At 38.9% G+C, this 16,443-nt stretch overlaps 1 protein-coding gene across 4 annotated transcripts in view; it reads right to left on the bottom strand.

Annotated features, from left to right (window-relative positions):
- PDPK1 (3-phosphoinositide dependent protein kinase 1) overlaps nt 1-15,621 on the bottom strand; it is a gene marked incomplete at its 5' end in the record, with an annotated part of 59,890 nt that extends 44,269 nt beyond the window's left edge. For 2 of the 4 annotated variants that reach the window (XM_083872828.1, XM_083872825.1), the window contains 5 exons: nt 93-237; nt 1,416-1,553; nt 1,743-1,785; nt 4,495-4,764; nt 15,439-15,621. In XM_083872828.1, the coding sequence (XP_083728954.1) occupies nt 93-237; nt 1,416-1,553; nt 1,743-1,785; nt 4,495-4,764; nt 15,439-15,462 (620 nt within the window). Of the gene's footprint in view, nt 1-92; nt 238-1,415; nt 1,554-1,742; nt 1,786-4,494; nt 4,765-14,753; nt 14,906-15,372 lie in introns of all 4 variants that reach the window. The other 2 variants (XM_083872826.1, XM_083872824.1) reach the window with 2 other exon arrangements.
- Nucleotides 15,622-16,443: the final 822 nt, after the last annotated feature.

Raw genomic sequence — 16,443 nt, 5'->3', positions numbered from 1 at the left:
ATTTGCTTTTAACTGTACAAAAAACATTTCTAGAAAAAAAAAAAAAAACCTCCTACATGATCAACTGTATGTCTGTCTCAACTTTGTATTACCTGTGAATTATTCCTTTGCCATGCAAATACTCCAGGGCTGATACGATTTCAGCAGTATAAAACCTAGTACAGGTCTCATCAAATGAGCCAATTTTGCGTATATACTTTAGCAGCTCTCCGTTTTTGGCATAGCTAAGTCCAAAATCTGAAAGTAACTTAGTTAAGGTTTATCTCTAAGCCACTCTAAATCAAAAATCGCCACATCTTATTCCGAAGAGAAGAATACTACTAAAAATACATGAACAACAGGAAAGAAGTTGGTTAATTTGAAATTTTACAAGTAGCAATCCCAAATAATTTCTTAAATATATTAACAACCTAGGACATGAGTCCAAATTTCTTAGCATAGCAAAAACTACATAAAGGGTTAACTGTAGTTTTTCCAGGGACTGACCTGACTAATTAATTTAAATGACATACATAATTGCCCTCAAAGAGAGTTATTTACAGTAATAACTGATAGAAGTTAAAAATTGTCCCATCACCTGGAAAGTACCAGAGCAAGTGTTTGCACTACAAAAGAGGCCCTGTGAGCCACACTGTATGATATATAGGGCTTGCCAGCACTATTAGCAGCCTCTGGGAAAACCAGAAAACTACTTACTACTGACCCTAGACTGATCTATATCTTCATGCTTGGCACAGCCAATTCCAAGCAGGAGGTTTAAGAGGAAATTCACATAATTAACATGGTCTTTGCAAGATTAAAAAGAAAACCAAAACCAACTGCCAAGCAATGAGCTTCCAGGATGTAAGTGCAATTTGCCATTACTGCTAGAGGGAGCTGAGGAAACAGTAGCCCAAACAGAGGAATCAGATTATTCTATAAGCACCTTCATCTTTACATTAAAAATAATAATAATAGCTCTAATTGTAGAAATTAAACTAGTAGGAAATATAGCTGGCTACCCCTATTTTAAATGCAGGAATTACTGTGTTTTACTACAGAGAGATAGATAAACACACACATACACACACATCAGGAATAAAACACTTCTCATGCACTCCTCTGATTTAGAAATTTTAAATTATTTTAAACTTGGATTGTTACAAGTCACCCTCCAACATTTACCACAAAGACAATTTTAGTTGCTCCCCCTGTCCCACAGGACGCCTCCTCTTCTCTTTGGGAGGACCCACTCATTTGATCTGCTTAATTTCTGTTAAAAGCATCACTACAAAAATTGCATCACATACATTAGGATATTTTAAACACCTCAAGTTATTTCCATCTTTTCTGTTAGACCCTTTTTCAAGGAACCAAAACTGGGCACCGTTACTCTTAATAAAGTGTTACTGCAAGTTTTAATATGCAAAGGATACATAGCTTTTCATCATCCTGAAAGGTGAAGTAGAGTTTCACGAAAAAAGGGTGATCCAGACGGGACATTACGTCTCTCTCTCGTGTCACATATGGTACCTTGTTCTCTTTTATGATATGACGTTTTTCTAGAATTTTAACTTAATGAAAAAAGAGAGAGTAAAAATGCAAGAGGTACAAGTAAATGAAGCCCATCTTGTTTCGGAGTTTTTTGGTTACATATAATTAACATGAAACCATTAATTCTGTTCCTTCAACAGGTGCTTTGTAACTGGACTACATTGATACTGTATTTTCAAAAAGCTAACATTAAAGGAGTCAATACTTACTGGCATATTCTCTAGAACTTGCCAATTCTCGAGCCAAGACAACCTGTTGCCAGAGGAAAGAAAATATATTGTAACTTGCCACTAAACACATACACTAATATTGAACTTCCAATAGGTATTTGGAACACAGCAAAATATTCAATGTGTTCATATTATGCTGGCTTCAGCAAGACTTCTGCAGAAACTCGGTTGAGCAGAGCAATGTTTGTTTTGCCAAAAAACTTACACATGTATGAGTGTAAATACCAGATTATTTTTTTCCAGAAGAAATCTGAAAATTGTAATGTAAGTCAAAGTAAACTGCCAAATTTTCTTAAAGGGGGGAACAAAAAACAACAATTATGCTGAGGAACACTCAAAAATAATTGTCATAGTACTTTCCTTAATACAGATGGCAAAGATTGAAAGAGAAATTCATCTGAGCCAGCAAAAGAAGTGAGAAAGAACTTTCAACTACTTCCAATTTGTTAAGAAAAAGATTTAAATAAAAGAAACAGAAAATTTCCCATTAGTAGAAGCAAGGGATGAAATTTCAGGCAAGTAGATTTACATTTTTAAGGCGAAAAGCTTTGTAGGAACACAAGGCTTTTCAAGAAAGAACTTTATAAAAGGCAATTTTAAAGACAATCTGAAAAGTCCTCTCGGCACGAATGCAAGCAATAACCTTGTAACAATAGACAAATACAGTTCCCTGTTTTTCTGATTTTAAGTTTATATCCATTTCAACCCCTTGCTAAAATCTGAATCTTATCCACCCTATGGGAAGAAGTAATATTAATATGGAATGTAAATTCTATAGAAAGAAATAAGAATTAGCTGGATAGTTAAAAAAAAAAGCTGTAAAACTAACAGAAAAACAAAAGCATTCCCAGAACTGTGAATGTGTAAGTTGTAAATTCAGACAACAGCAAGGCAAGAAATGTAGTTAAACATCTCAAATTGAAGGAAGGGGAGACAGGTAGAGCAGAGAACCCTCAGAAGCTACAAAGCAGAAATAACTGCCAAGATACCTGGCATATATCTTGACCAAGCCTCATTCTAAATTTGAACAAATACTTTAGGCCGCTAGAGATTAAAGCTGCATTTAAGAACTGGTTTTGGTCAGACAATCATATTTTCTTAGAGCTCCTGTTTTTAAGAAAGACCTCATTTATAGGTGGAGACAAAACCAAGATAGAATATATATGTACCCACTATACAGAAGGAGGTGAGCTACACAACATGCCTCCTTAATCATGAAAATTGTAATTTTTTCACCACATAACAGATATTATTCTGAAAGAAGCTTGAAGCTGTCTACAAACCAAGGAGATTCTCATTAGTTTAAAAGAATGGAACAACAAGTAGAAGACCCTGCATTTGTGTGTCTGTTCATACCAGGCATGGATCCAAGAAGTTGCAGCTGCAGAAGAAGATCCCACAAAACTGGAGAGTGCTCTAAAGAAAAACCCTGAAGCCATACCATGTGTATCTCTGCTGAATTTAAAAACCCAGCCCTGGCACTAGGTAAGAGTTTGTAGCTTAATAAAAGTCCAAGAAAATAGAATATATTCATTATGACCTTGAAGAAAGTATTTTTTAATCTGAAGCTATCATTGGATATATGGTAATATGAAGGCCCCTGCTTTCTGAGATAAACACTTCTCAGTTACAATATTGGTGAGGATCTTGGGGAGCACAGTCAGACCTCTGAGTCTACAACCATGTTAAATATGAACAAATCATATGCTTTTTAACAAGATATTTTGATAACAACATAAAGGTACATGCCCCACAGATCAAATGCTCTGAAGTTGATACATCAGAGGCTTGTGCTGCGTACCAGGGCAGCAGAGCACTGTATTCAGAGTCTGGGCTAAGCCCTATGAATTTCTCTACCTACATGGAACATGGCATTAACTTTCAGAAACAAAAAGTGTATTGCTGAAGCAAAGTGTCCCGGTATACCCAAACCACAACAACTCTCTTGGATTCTTTAGGGAAACCTGCAAGTTATGCAAACTATGTGTTTGAACACAAATTATTCTTGGCCTGCATCCTAAACACTACGGTGGACTGTACTGAAACCCCAACATTTAGAGACCTACAACCAAAAATTGTATACAACACATATACAAAAAAGATACAGAAATATTATTGTCTTACAACTGGGAAACTACTGAACCATCAAACTGAAGTATTACTGCTTCATGGATTCATTAAGGCAACACTTAAATAATTAATTTTTGTGCAATGCTGTGAATGTGAGAAACAAACCATTTAAGGCTACTGAACAGAAACATATTGACTGCGACTCACTAAGTCCTCAAGGACCATAGGCTGAGAAAGAATATTGGAGAAGTATCAGTGTTTTTTCTTTTGAAAGCATCTGGCAGCACCTCCTGCCACAGACAGGACATCCTGCCATAGACAGGACAAGCTCCTAGACCAGTTCCAAGCTTTTATATCAAACTTTTTACATAGACTATTATAGCTATCACACTTACATTAGAAAGCAATGTTGACTGAGCATCCAAGCATCAAGTCATTGGGATACAACAGGACTTATCAATTTAAAAGCAGATTAAAAAAAAGAAAATCACCACCCATATTTAGGGGGACACTTAATTTTAATAGTTAAGCTTAAATCCATTATGTCCTGTTCATTTCCTCTTCAAGCTGTTTTCTCCACGTTTCAACCTCATCAGTCTTACACAACAAATTTGCATGTTTATCTAAGATATCTGTCACTTCTTATAAAAAATAAAGTTACCGTTGAAAAAGATCCTTCACCCAGAATTTTCCCAAATTTGAAGTCATCAGGTCGTTTCTTTCGAGGCTGTGGAGGCTGCTGTCCCGTATGTTGCTGCAAGGAGTTTGAATTAGATCTTGATTCAGGTGCTGTGTCCTCCATGTTAGATCCCTGTCTGCTGCCACAAGTGGAAATGACAGATGGAGTGCTGGAATCTGCTTGGTTCCTCACCATCGAAGGGGATGAACAGGAGCATAACACCACACTTGATTGCATTGGAACAGCATCATACTAAAAAGAGAAATTTAACTATTATTCCCATACCTGACATAATTACCACGCACAGTTGCACTTTATTTCCATACAAGGATCATAAAAATTCTTCTTTGAAAGGGTTATCATTAAAAATCTCTTTAGGAGGGAATATAACCATTTATTTTGGAAATGGCAGCTTCAATTTGATAAATAACTATTTAGGTCATGCTGTCATATACCCATAGGTCAAACATCTGAACACTTTAATTCAAGAATGTTTTTTTTAAAGCAAAGAAATGCTTCTAATACCAAGTTATCAAATTTCATGGTATCTTCTCTTATGAATAACTTGACATTAAATTTCTAGTCATACAATGAACACCTGTATTTACCAGTAACATTAGTTAGAGAGCCAAGTTACAATGAACTCTAAATGAACACATGAAAACTTTAGTGGAGACAAAGGAGACTTTCTTAATTTTTTACTCGGAATTTCACTTTCTCTGGTAGTATTTGGGGAAGGACAAGAAGAAAAGAGATAACATAAAAAAAGCAGATCAGCTGGAGGGTTTAATAATCAGTGACACCTAAAACATTTTTTGAAGAATGCTTTGGCTCATGGCCTTTTAAAACAAGGGAGACTGTACTACTTAAATTGCACATATGGCCACATAAAGACAACTTAATTGCAAACCAAAAAGAACAGATATAGCCCAGAAAACAGCAAATACAAGAAAACACACTCCTAAAACTGATTGATGTAATATACGAAGCAAATTGTCATTTGGTATCCTTTTATCAATTTTCTCTAAGATCAGGGAATCTTGCCAAGCTGCTTTCCACTCCTTTTGGTAATACACCTCAATTAGTCTGTCAGGGCCTGCTTCTGATGTTTTACTTGAAACTGGCCAGAAAACACAAACAAATAGGAGAGCTTTGCTAAACTACTGCTGACAAAAAATTTGTATGTAAGCAGAGGAAACAATTAAGAAAATTAACACCATGGCTAAACTTTTTTTTTTTTTTTAAATCTCAGTATTCTAACATACATCCAGCATAAACTATGGCATAATGAGAGCCACTTAGTCTCAAAACAGATGTATTGTACAACCATGTCAGAAAGTCTATAATGTACATCATGTTACCAAGTTAAAAATTACTTCTTACAAAAAGAAGGGTTTTACCTCATGAATTTCAATTCCAAACAGTTTTCTGCATTTTTGTCAGAAACCACCTTAGAAGGGAGTTGGACTGGCACTCACTCATGCACACGGTCTGAAGGAATCAAGCTCCAAATAAGAGATTCCTCAGTTGGCTGCGCTCTGTGCAGCACAGTTGCCTTTATTTAATGCTAAAATTGATACTATTATTAGGCATATACACATTAAAGTGTATGTGCTGTAGGTCACAGTTCCTTTTATGCCTTATATACTTATATTTTAGCTGACACCTTCTGCAGACTATTGTCCCCAGCATTTTCGTATCCCAGATTTATCAAACCTTCCTTCAGACAACTACACGGACAGCAGCGTGTCTAAAGACACACTAGCTAGAATTAAAAACAGATTGTACCCTTTCCCATCAAGACTGCAGCAAGACTGACACAAGCAGGAGTGCTCAGCAACTAGAGTGATGCCAGTATAAAAACCATCCCATTAAATGAAACATAGTAAATAAAACCCACATACACACAGACTAAATATCAGGATCTAAATGATGAACTGGCTCCAGTCACAAATGACCAGATTAGGTTTTACAGGTAAATAAAGCAGAAGTATTGCGGGGGGGGGGGGGGGGGTCTAATTAGATTCCACAGCTAGCAGGATCACCTTGAAAAAGCAAACAAGCAAGAAAAAAATCCACCACAAAAGCATCAGCAAGCACTGTGAGAAAGGGGGGAAAAGATGCTGGATGCAGGGTGTTTCTTTTCACAGCAGCTGAAACTAAGTCACAATGAATATCAAGTATAGAAAAATCCTGAGGGAAGTGACAGGAGGAAAGGACTTTGTAGGAAGAGAAGGTTATTTTCGGCCAGGGTATAACATCAATTAGTCCCCTGACTTTCTCAAACGAAAGTCAAGATTAGGAATAAGGACAGAGGAACATGCAATAGAATTAAAAGGATCAGTTACCTAACAAATGACAGAACTATGCAACTAGGTCTGTTATACTGCACCTCAAGGTTTATAGAAAAAGGTAATTCCTACAATCGCCCTTCCAGACTCCATATATTCTTCTTTAGTATTTTGTCCTGTATTATTTACCTTCTCAGTTTTATTTTGAAAGGCTACAAAAAACACGTCTGCAGAAACTGTATATGTCTCTACTTATAGGTTGTCACATATGCCAGAGATAGAATACGGGCCAGCTTATCTGATCTAACCCTGTACCATCACTCTTGTAAAAATCAGACTTCAGATTGTTCTTCTACCAGATGCAGACATTTTTTTAGTGAGATATAAAGTCAGTAACAGAAATTTAAAATGTTCTAAACTGCATCTGCAATACTCAGAAGCTTGAGGATGCTCTCCTTCTAGCAATTATCAACATTTCTCAGCTGGCAAGCCAGTGAAAGCACAGATCCTCACATAGTAACAACAGACTTACCTATGGCATGTCATGTGTCACCATGGACCATACTGATAACCACTGATCTAGTAATTCTATCTCTTTAAAAACTAGTCTCTAACACTACTTTCCCAAACCCATAAGCATTCTCCTTTTCATTTACTTTCATATAGAAGTAGTTTCATTCTTAGTGCAACATACTTGAGTTTGAAAACCTTTCAAGGAAGAAAATAACAAATCTACTGAATGCATGTGGCATTATAGATCAAGAGTCATTTCAAAATCTTTATCAAGTAGTTTCCACTAAGTAACTAGAAACGGAATTATTTTTATTTGAAATACATGAAATAAGTACTAATACTGTTCTTTTCCCCACTTGTCTGCAAACAGTAGAAATAAACTTTAAGTAAACTGGAATCAATGCAGAAAGCACACTAGACAGCATCACATTTTTCCTTTCCTCCTGGTCACCTAAAAGGACTCATACCTTTTCCCTTTGCAATTCAGCACTTTGAAAACTGCACTATCACTACAACTGTTAATGCATCAAACACATACCACACTTCTCTAAAGCAACTACAACCACAACAACAACAACTTCATCTCCACTGGCTTTTTCCCACCATAAAATCTGCAACACTACTTTGCGAAGACCGTTCTATCAACACTGACTGCATTGAAAAATACTTTTAGAGACTAAGCTTCTAAAACTTCCAGTATTCTTTGCTTCTGTACTAACTGACAGGATGTTGAACACTGAAGATAACTGAGAATATCTGTGCTTTTGCTGAAATTCTACTAGCAAGATCTACTACAGAGAAAATCCCTATGAACAGATTCTGTACAAACAGATCTGTATGGTCAGCTTTTCCTGACCTCTCAGCTGTCTGATAACACTGAGGCTGACTTACAGAATCTCAAGCTGCATTAAGACATAGGGCAGACATGACCACAAAACCTCTTCCATCTAACTACTTATAAGGCTATTTTTTTTGGAACCAGACCTTGGTAAGAGCAAGTATTTTTTTACACAAAGCAACATGACCTTTAAACCCCAACTGGTACATTTGTTTTGATTATAAATAATGCTAATGAGACTATAAGCTAGGAGATTGGCACAACCCAAGATTCTGCTAAAGGCAGTTTAAGTTAGATAGGTTTGGCCTGAACTGTTTTGACCTCGTCATGTAAGCCCAAAATTCTGAAACTGAAATTTATTTTGTATTGCTTACAATTTAAACATTGACAACCTAGAGTTTTAAAGTGAAAAAAATAAAAACTAAACAGTTATATTTAACATATTCTTTTCATGGCACACTGTTTCAGAGGGTTAACAAAGATGCACCAACTACATGTGATGCACGTCATATCTGAAAATGAGCATCAGAAGGGATAAAGGGATAATTAACAGATATCACACACAGCTTTTCCACTGACCTCCTCCCATCTCATATCCCACAATCAAAATGTTCCCTATGTTCCCCAATACCTAGTTGTGACAGTGTCCAGTTCAAAGGTTACCGTGTAACACACCCTGGGAGTTCCAGCCTATTCCAAAAGAAAAAAAGCAACTGATCAGGCCAGATACTTAGATGGGCCTGAATACACGTCCTCAAACTATATCTCATAGTACCTAAAAGGAGAATGCAAGCAAAAGCAGTTTAGTTCAGGTACAAGAAACTGAAGATACAGACCCACTGATTCAGAGTAACAAAATCCAACTAAAGGTCTCACATTTCAGTGCAGAGAGCACAGTCCAGTTTGCATCAATAAATACCATTCCCACATAGGAGCTGTTTGCAGGAAGTGTAATCATTATTGTGTGATCCCTATTTCCTTTCATAAATTCTGTCTGTTGTTGCACCAGAATGAAGCGCCCTGAATGAAGACAACCCAGAGCAACAATAGCCAGTGTGCTTTCATAAACTGCAGTAAACATCAATTCCCAGACCTTATATATGCTCATGTCTATTTTTGCTCTGGATATCTGTCTAAAAATGGATTGTCAGACTTTCTGCTAAGTGACCAACAGCATCCTCTTTCTATTAACCAATTGTACATGTATCTGTAAAGAGAGAAATAATGTGCTGATTAATCAAACTGAACTGCATGCCAGTTTCTCTTTATAGACACTTTGAATATGCTTAGAAATTTGTCAGGTAATACCAAGAATTTAACAATACATCTATCTGCCAACATTATTATTGCCTTTAAGTAATTAAAATACTTGCCTAGAGAGAAAAAACACTCAGTAGAAAAGGTCACTAGATGCTATCACACTGTCTTTTGACTATAATGGAAAATCAAGCATGTACTGAATGGGACAAAACTCACAGTAAGCCAAGCCTCAAAAGTACTTTGAATGTATCACACAGCTAGCCAACTGTTCATTCACTTAACAGGTTAACTTTGACACTAAAATACATGCAGCCATATTAAAACATCACAGTAATTGGGAGGTGTTTAAAGACATGTACTCTGCTCACACTTTCAGTTTGACAGAAGTTCAACATTATTTATAAGAGCAAAGACTTCTCTCTCTCTCAAAAAAAAAAAAAAAAGAATTAAAAAATATACAAGGTTGCAAAAATACTTTCCCAAAACAACAGGACGCTCTTTTCTAGACTTCTTTGAAGACAATAGTAAGTCATTTTCTTCAAACTGCAGTAAACGAACCCCACTCCACGTATTAGTTATTTGTAGATATTTCAAAAGCATTAACATTAAACATCAATCTTGTGATCTTGTGTAGCAGTGGTGTGCATTTATGTTTTATAGAGCTGCATCAGCACTCTTTTAAGCCTCATCAAATGGTAGGCAAAAGATTACTGCAGGGAACTTAAAATTTAGCATATAAGCCAACAAACAGCTCCTTTAACACCACATATCTTGAACAAACTGACATTTGCAGTCAGCAGAACAGTCTGAAGCCAAATAATTTGTCAAAACCTATACTTTGATCAAGGTTCGTGAATGGTTATCAACTACTACATTTAAATGAACATTTAAAATCTTATAGTTCAATTATAAAAACTATTTTAACAAAAATTTGTTTTGCAAGAGAATCTGAAGTCATACATCTATCTAGAGTGAAGTTTTTGATCTCAGAAGTTGCCACATGAAAAAACTGTTCTTTAAAAACCATTTTTATGAATTAATCATGTAAATTTAAAAAACATTTGGCTGCATAAAAGGAGTGGGGTTTTGTTGTTGTCCAGATAGACTGCTATGCTAACTGAGTAAAGAAGTCTAGGCTCTAACCCACCAAAACAACTATGCTCACCTTCATGTCCAGTGTCATTCGAAACCTCTCTAATGCTGAAAGCTAAGCACTCACTGAAGAACTACATGAAATTGTTTCCTCCAAAAAATCTCTTAACAAAATATCTTGACAGAAATAACCATAATTTAAAAGACAACAAAAAAGCTTTAAAAATCATGTCCTGGTAATACATTTCAAGATTAAAGACTGTACAAATTAATGGAAGGAGAAAGCTTGAAGCTTTCAAGCTCCTATTCAAACATCCTATTTTACCTAAAATGGCTAGTACCTCTACAGCAGTGGGAAACAGAAGTATTGTTTGTCTACTGACATTTCTTGCTTTGTGCAATAAATCCATAACACAGTTAATCCATAAGTGAGTAATGACAATACCAGCTTCATATTATATTAGCAAAAATATAGTCAAGAGGCTCAATGCTTTGGAAGAGCAAGGAACACGTCTACATTCTTAGATTGTTTTGACCTTTAGGGAATAAAGGTATTTTATCCACAAGACTGTTGTTGTTTCTAGAGAAATCAATTTTTCATGTACCGAGCAATGCTGATCCAAAATTTTAGTTTATGCAAATGCCTTTTTCTAAATTTGACCACCTTACATACAGTGGTATTTCTTGCCACTGATTTCCAGGATTCTAGTTCCGAAATCAGGTAGGGATTAAAGCTAATGAAAGGATTTAAAAGAACCTGCATATCAGCCAGTTACTCTCTAACCTCCTCTACCACTAAGAAAAGCATTTAAGTTCCAATCATCTTCAGAGGCAGACTATTTAAGGCCTCCTTCCACTGCCTAGTGCTTCAAAATAAATCAGAAACAGGAAACCACTCAAATCTCAAAGAACCTAAAGTGAGCCTATGGCCCAAATAGCTATAATGTAAACAAGCCACTTGAATTCATTTAACATAAACAGATCTAGCCTAGCTCACCAGAAAACAAAAGCCATCTGTGACTGCAATAGTGTGGATCCCAGGCTATAGCACCTCGCTACCTCACAAGGCTCACTGACAATCAGGTACTGCACAGCACAGATAGGAGCTCAGGCCAGCAAACACTAAAGGGTTTCTTATGCCAAGCTCCTTGCTAGCAGCTGTAGGAGGCAAAGAGAACAGCTTGGAGTGAAGAACACAGAAGCAGACACACCAGTGTATAGACCAAGTGGATGTACAAAGGATTCATGGCACAGTCAAGAACTGTAAATTCCTGCGGGATTACTAAAGAAACAAACATTGAATTTAGTATTTTTTTTTTTTTCAGAAGAATGCGCTAAGCAAGTTAATCCTCGTGATTTTTCACCAAAAAGAATTATAAAATATTTGCAAGTGAAATATTTACAGCTTGTCTTTTAAAACAGAAATCAATTCTCAAGTTCAATATTTACTCACACAGCAAACCACTTATTTCCCATGGCAATTTTGAGTAGAATTCCTATGGCATGAAAAATAAGGTTTTAGACCAAATAGCTAACTAGCTTTGTGCATTTTGTCTCCAGTCCTTTCAGACACTTTAGACTGCAGCAAGTTTCCACAAGCTTACCTGCAAATAAGATGCAGAAAGGGAAGTGGGAAGGGAGGAAAATCTGCTTCTTCCCCTTTTTTTCCTTCTTTGCTATATATAGATAACCTAAGTTGGCCACTTGCAAAGAAAGTTTTTTCCATTTGAAATATCAGAAAAAATAATTCCTTGACATCATACATATTCTTTGGAAAGCTCCAATAGGAGGACTTGGAAAAGGATTTTATCTTTCAAACATAGTGTTTTCTAAATTAAGGTCACTTGCATATTTTCTGAATGCCATAAAGGTTCTACAGCAATCTGTATAGCTTTTCTAGACAAATACATATATATATATATATATATATATATAAAAATAGTACAAATTTACTGTTAAAAAACAGATATTACTAAAATAGTTCATATATTCATAGACCAAATTTATTTTTATTACTTTGGCAGTTTACTACATTTTTCAGTCCAAAACAAAGCGATTATGCCCCTGGTTTCATGCCTTCTGTACAAAAATTCCTGCAAGTACTTCAGTAGTCAGCATCCCTTTCCAAGTTTTTCCAGCAATGCTGCCTTCAAACTGATCTGCTTTAGGAAAGAGCAATGAGCCTGAGCCTGCAGGGTATCTTACAATATCCAGGTACAGTAATCTACTTGTAGAGTTTCAAGAGCTAAAAGAAACAGACTTTCCTTCTGGGACTGTAATAGATCAATAATCCAAAGGAAAAAAATTGTTTAAAAAAATAGCCCACCCACACAGTAGAATCATTGTTTAGTAGAACATCACTATTATACTCAGATTATTCTGTGTAATTTCCACTAGCTCTAAGAACTTTTAATGTTAGAAATATAAATCCATGCAAAACTGCTCCTCTTAAAACTTCTTCTGATTTTTCCACCTTTGTACACCTTCTCAACATCTGTGTCTTCTACTGTTTTCTACTCCTGCAGCCTGCTTTGGTAAGGGATTTACTGAAAACTTATCCCAGTTAAAAGCCCATACATGAGTGATAAAGACTAGTCATGGCTTTATGATGAAAGCCAAGAAGAAGAGAACATTAAATAAAAAAGGTTGAAGGGTTTTCCCTACATACGTATCTGGAAGTTTTACCCCTACAAATAACTACAAACAAAACTCTCAACACACTGTAATCTAATTCTTAACATAGATGCAAAACTTACTCTATGTAAGCTCTGAGAGCCCAGTCCTCTGAAGAGAGAAAAGATGTGTAGTTCACATTAGTTCCACTGGGGGAATAAAAAGAAGCCAGCAATTTTGTTCAGCCAGATTAATGACTACACTAAGCTTTATCAGGTCAGGAACACTGGTAGAATCTAGTAATTGCTAGTGCAGTAAAACATTCCAGTGAAGATGTTGCTGCAAATGAAGATGTTCATTACCATACTTCCAGACTCCTCATATTGAAAGGAAGGGCACTACTTAGTTTTAGACCAAATATACTCACAATAGCATTAACAGCAAATAACTAAGACCACACTGGCATCTGCAACTAAAGCAGCACTAAAATAGTTTCCTTCTTAGAAGTACAACTCCCTCCTTATGTCACATCTTCAGAAAATAATGGAACATTTTAGGAATTGTCTCTGCATACAAGAATACAGAAATTAACTGGCAGAGAATCGCTAGAAGGTTTCTTTCAAAGCTGTGCTCTATTCAAAACTCCCCTCCTTAATCCCATCTTATGCATTGACAATTCAATAATCACAGAACTCATTATGGCATTAACTCCACCACATAAACATTAACAGTAACTTGCTCAGTCTCAGAAATATTGGATTTCCCATACTTCATATCATCTGAATTACAAAGAGGTTGTTGGATCGGGCCACCTCTATCTGGTACTGCCTGTCAGTACACTGTGACCAGGAAAATATTAAATTTAATGGAAAAGAATGAATTTTAAGAAAATTATCCTGACAAAACAGCCTATTTTTTGCCAAAATGGTCATCAGTTGTATTCTTAATTTTTCCACTCTCTGCAAGTTTTTCTTATGGGCAAGGGCATAAATTGTATATAGAAAAGGAACAGAAATGCAAGTATTTTTGAGAAAAAACCCTGAAAAAGATGGGCAATAAGCAGGAGCAGAAACACAAAGAGAAGCATATTCTCTGTTTAAGAGTCCAAGTAAACAGAAGTCATCTCTGATGCTAAGAAGCAGCTTTATAGAGCTGTATCAACTAGGAAGAAAGCAAAACTAATTCCTTTAATAACCAAAAACTGGTTTATCTCATAGTCCTTGATGTAGCATTTTATGTACTCTGCAGGGCTATTAATACAGTATTTCTCATCTTGAGTCAATAAATATGATTCTGTGTAACACCCTCATTAAAAAAAATCACCGAGCATGAAGAGGAGAGCACACTGAAATGGGCTGTCAAGAATAACACAGCTGCGCCATTCTCCACAGAAAACCCTCCTCAGCCAGTTCCACCTGATGAAAAGGTTTTAAATGCTGCAGAGTGAAGCCTGGCAACTTGCAGCTGACAGAACACAAGACCCAAAAGCACAGCAGCATGCACACGAGGATAAAGAACATATCACTGCTGGGTAGTTTTGCCAACATGAGTGAAAGCTGGTGATTATTTTTCTTTACGTGAGGAAATGTCTACACTAACTGAACTGTATAGCTTACACAGAAAAAAAGATTTACCATTACCACGTCTGTATACCAGCTACAACTCCATCTTCTAGATATGTCAGTGCACACAAAACGAGTTTACGCTGTCAGACTAACGTAAACAACTGCGTTTGAAACGGCGTCCTACTGTGACCCTCACGATCTTCCTCACACGTTTGTTCCTACTACAAAAGAAATCGATTACAGAGTGACAGGTAGAGCTCCCACAGGACAACAACGCCGGCTCTCCCGGCGGGAGACGGCCCTGCACAGCCACGCCAACGCCCCGTACCCGGAACTGAAAACTGAGGTCCGCGAGAGGCCGCGGGGCGGCCCCTCCACCATCGGCCTCACCTCCTCCCACCAACGGGGGAGAACGGGGCCCTCCCGCCAGGCCCGCGGCCACCCAGGAGCGGGGGGCGGAAGAAAGACCGCGAGCAGCGAAGACAAGACTGGCTCCGCGGCCGGCGCCGACCGTTTACCCGCCCCGTTCGAGCGGGCGCAGGAGGCGGCGCCGTTCGCGAAAACCCACCGCGACCCCGCCGCCGTCAGAGCGCTGGGCACGGGCGGCCACCTCTCGAGGGCCGGCCCCGGCGCCCTGGCCTACTTATTCCCCCAGCACCCCCAGGGCCGCGGCCCCGGGTGGACTCACCAGGGGGCTGCCGGTGCCGGCCGCGGCCCGCCCGGCCCGCGGGCCGCCCCCCACGCCCGGACTCACCAGGGGGCTGCCGGTGCTGGCCATGGCCCGCCCGGACCGGGGCCGCTCCCCACCCGTTCCGCGCCAGGCGCTCGGCCCAGCCCGAGCCAATGGGACACCCGCGTCCCCCGCCCCTGACGTCACCACAACAATCCCCCGCTGTGGGCGGGTCTTCCGCGCGCCGCGCTCGCTCTTTGGTGGCGGCAACTGTTACTCACACTCGGGCCAGGCCGGAGCGCCCCCGTCAGCCTCAGCGCCCGGGCCCGGCGGAGGATGCGCAGTTGTGGGATGACGCCGGCAGGAAGTTGCGAGCAGTGAGGGCGGAAAAGGGCGGGGCCGCCGGGCAGCCCGTCCCCCGGACGCGCGCAGCGGGCCCGTGCCACGACGGCGGCGGCCGTGGCGGCGGCGGGCGGGGCGATCAGTCAGTCAGGGGGGCGGGCGGGGCGGTCAGTCAGCGCGGCGGGCGGGGCGGTCAGTCACGGGGGCGGGCGGGGCGGGGCGGGAGCGCCGCGCCCTCCGCACGGCTGGGAATTCAAGTGCGTCATTAATAGAATCCCCAGTGCGGGTGTTCGTGCCTGGGAACCTGCGTAATACCCGCTGTCCGTGGCCGGTTCTGACAGGCTGTTTGCCCTGCGGTACCCGTTAGCGAGTTTCCATCGGTCCGTGTGCGAGCCCGCCTGTTATGAATGTATATTATAAAGTTGGCTTTTCGCAAGATGTGTGCTGTATGATGAATAACGTTGTAGTAAGGATATAGGATATAAGTTTTTTATTTCTGCTTTTAGTAAAGAAAATTAAGCGTAGTGGTAGTAGTTGATATATTATGCTTAAACTGTCTGTTTGGTCAAAATAACATCTAGTGAACGTGTAAAGAAGATCTTCCTATTAATATACCAACTGTCAACATCCACCATCTGAAGAAAGCATAGACCAAAACACAAACTAAAAGCGGTAACAAAAACACAGCCACAAAACACGCGTGCTCTAAAAAGACAGACCCAAAAAAAGACCATGCAAACCAGTTCC

The sequence above is a fragment of the Zosterops lateralis genome, assembly GCF_965231275.1.
Source record: "Zosterops lateralis genome assembly, chromosome: 15".
Classification (NCBI taxonomy): Eukaryota; Metazoa; Chordata; class Aves; order Passeriformes; family Zosteropidae; genus Zosterops; species Zosterops lateralis.
The sequence above is the reverse complement of the archived record's forward strand: the minus strand, read 5'-3'. Positions and strand labels throughout refer to the sequence as shown.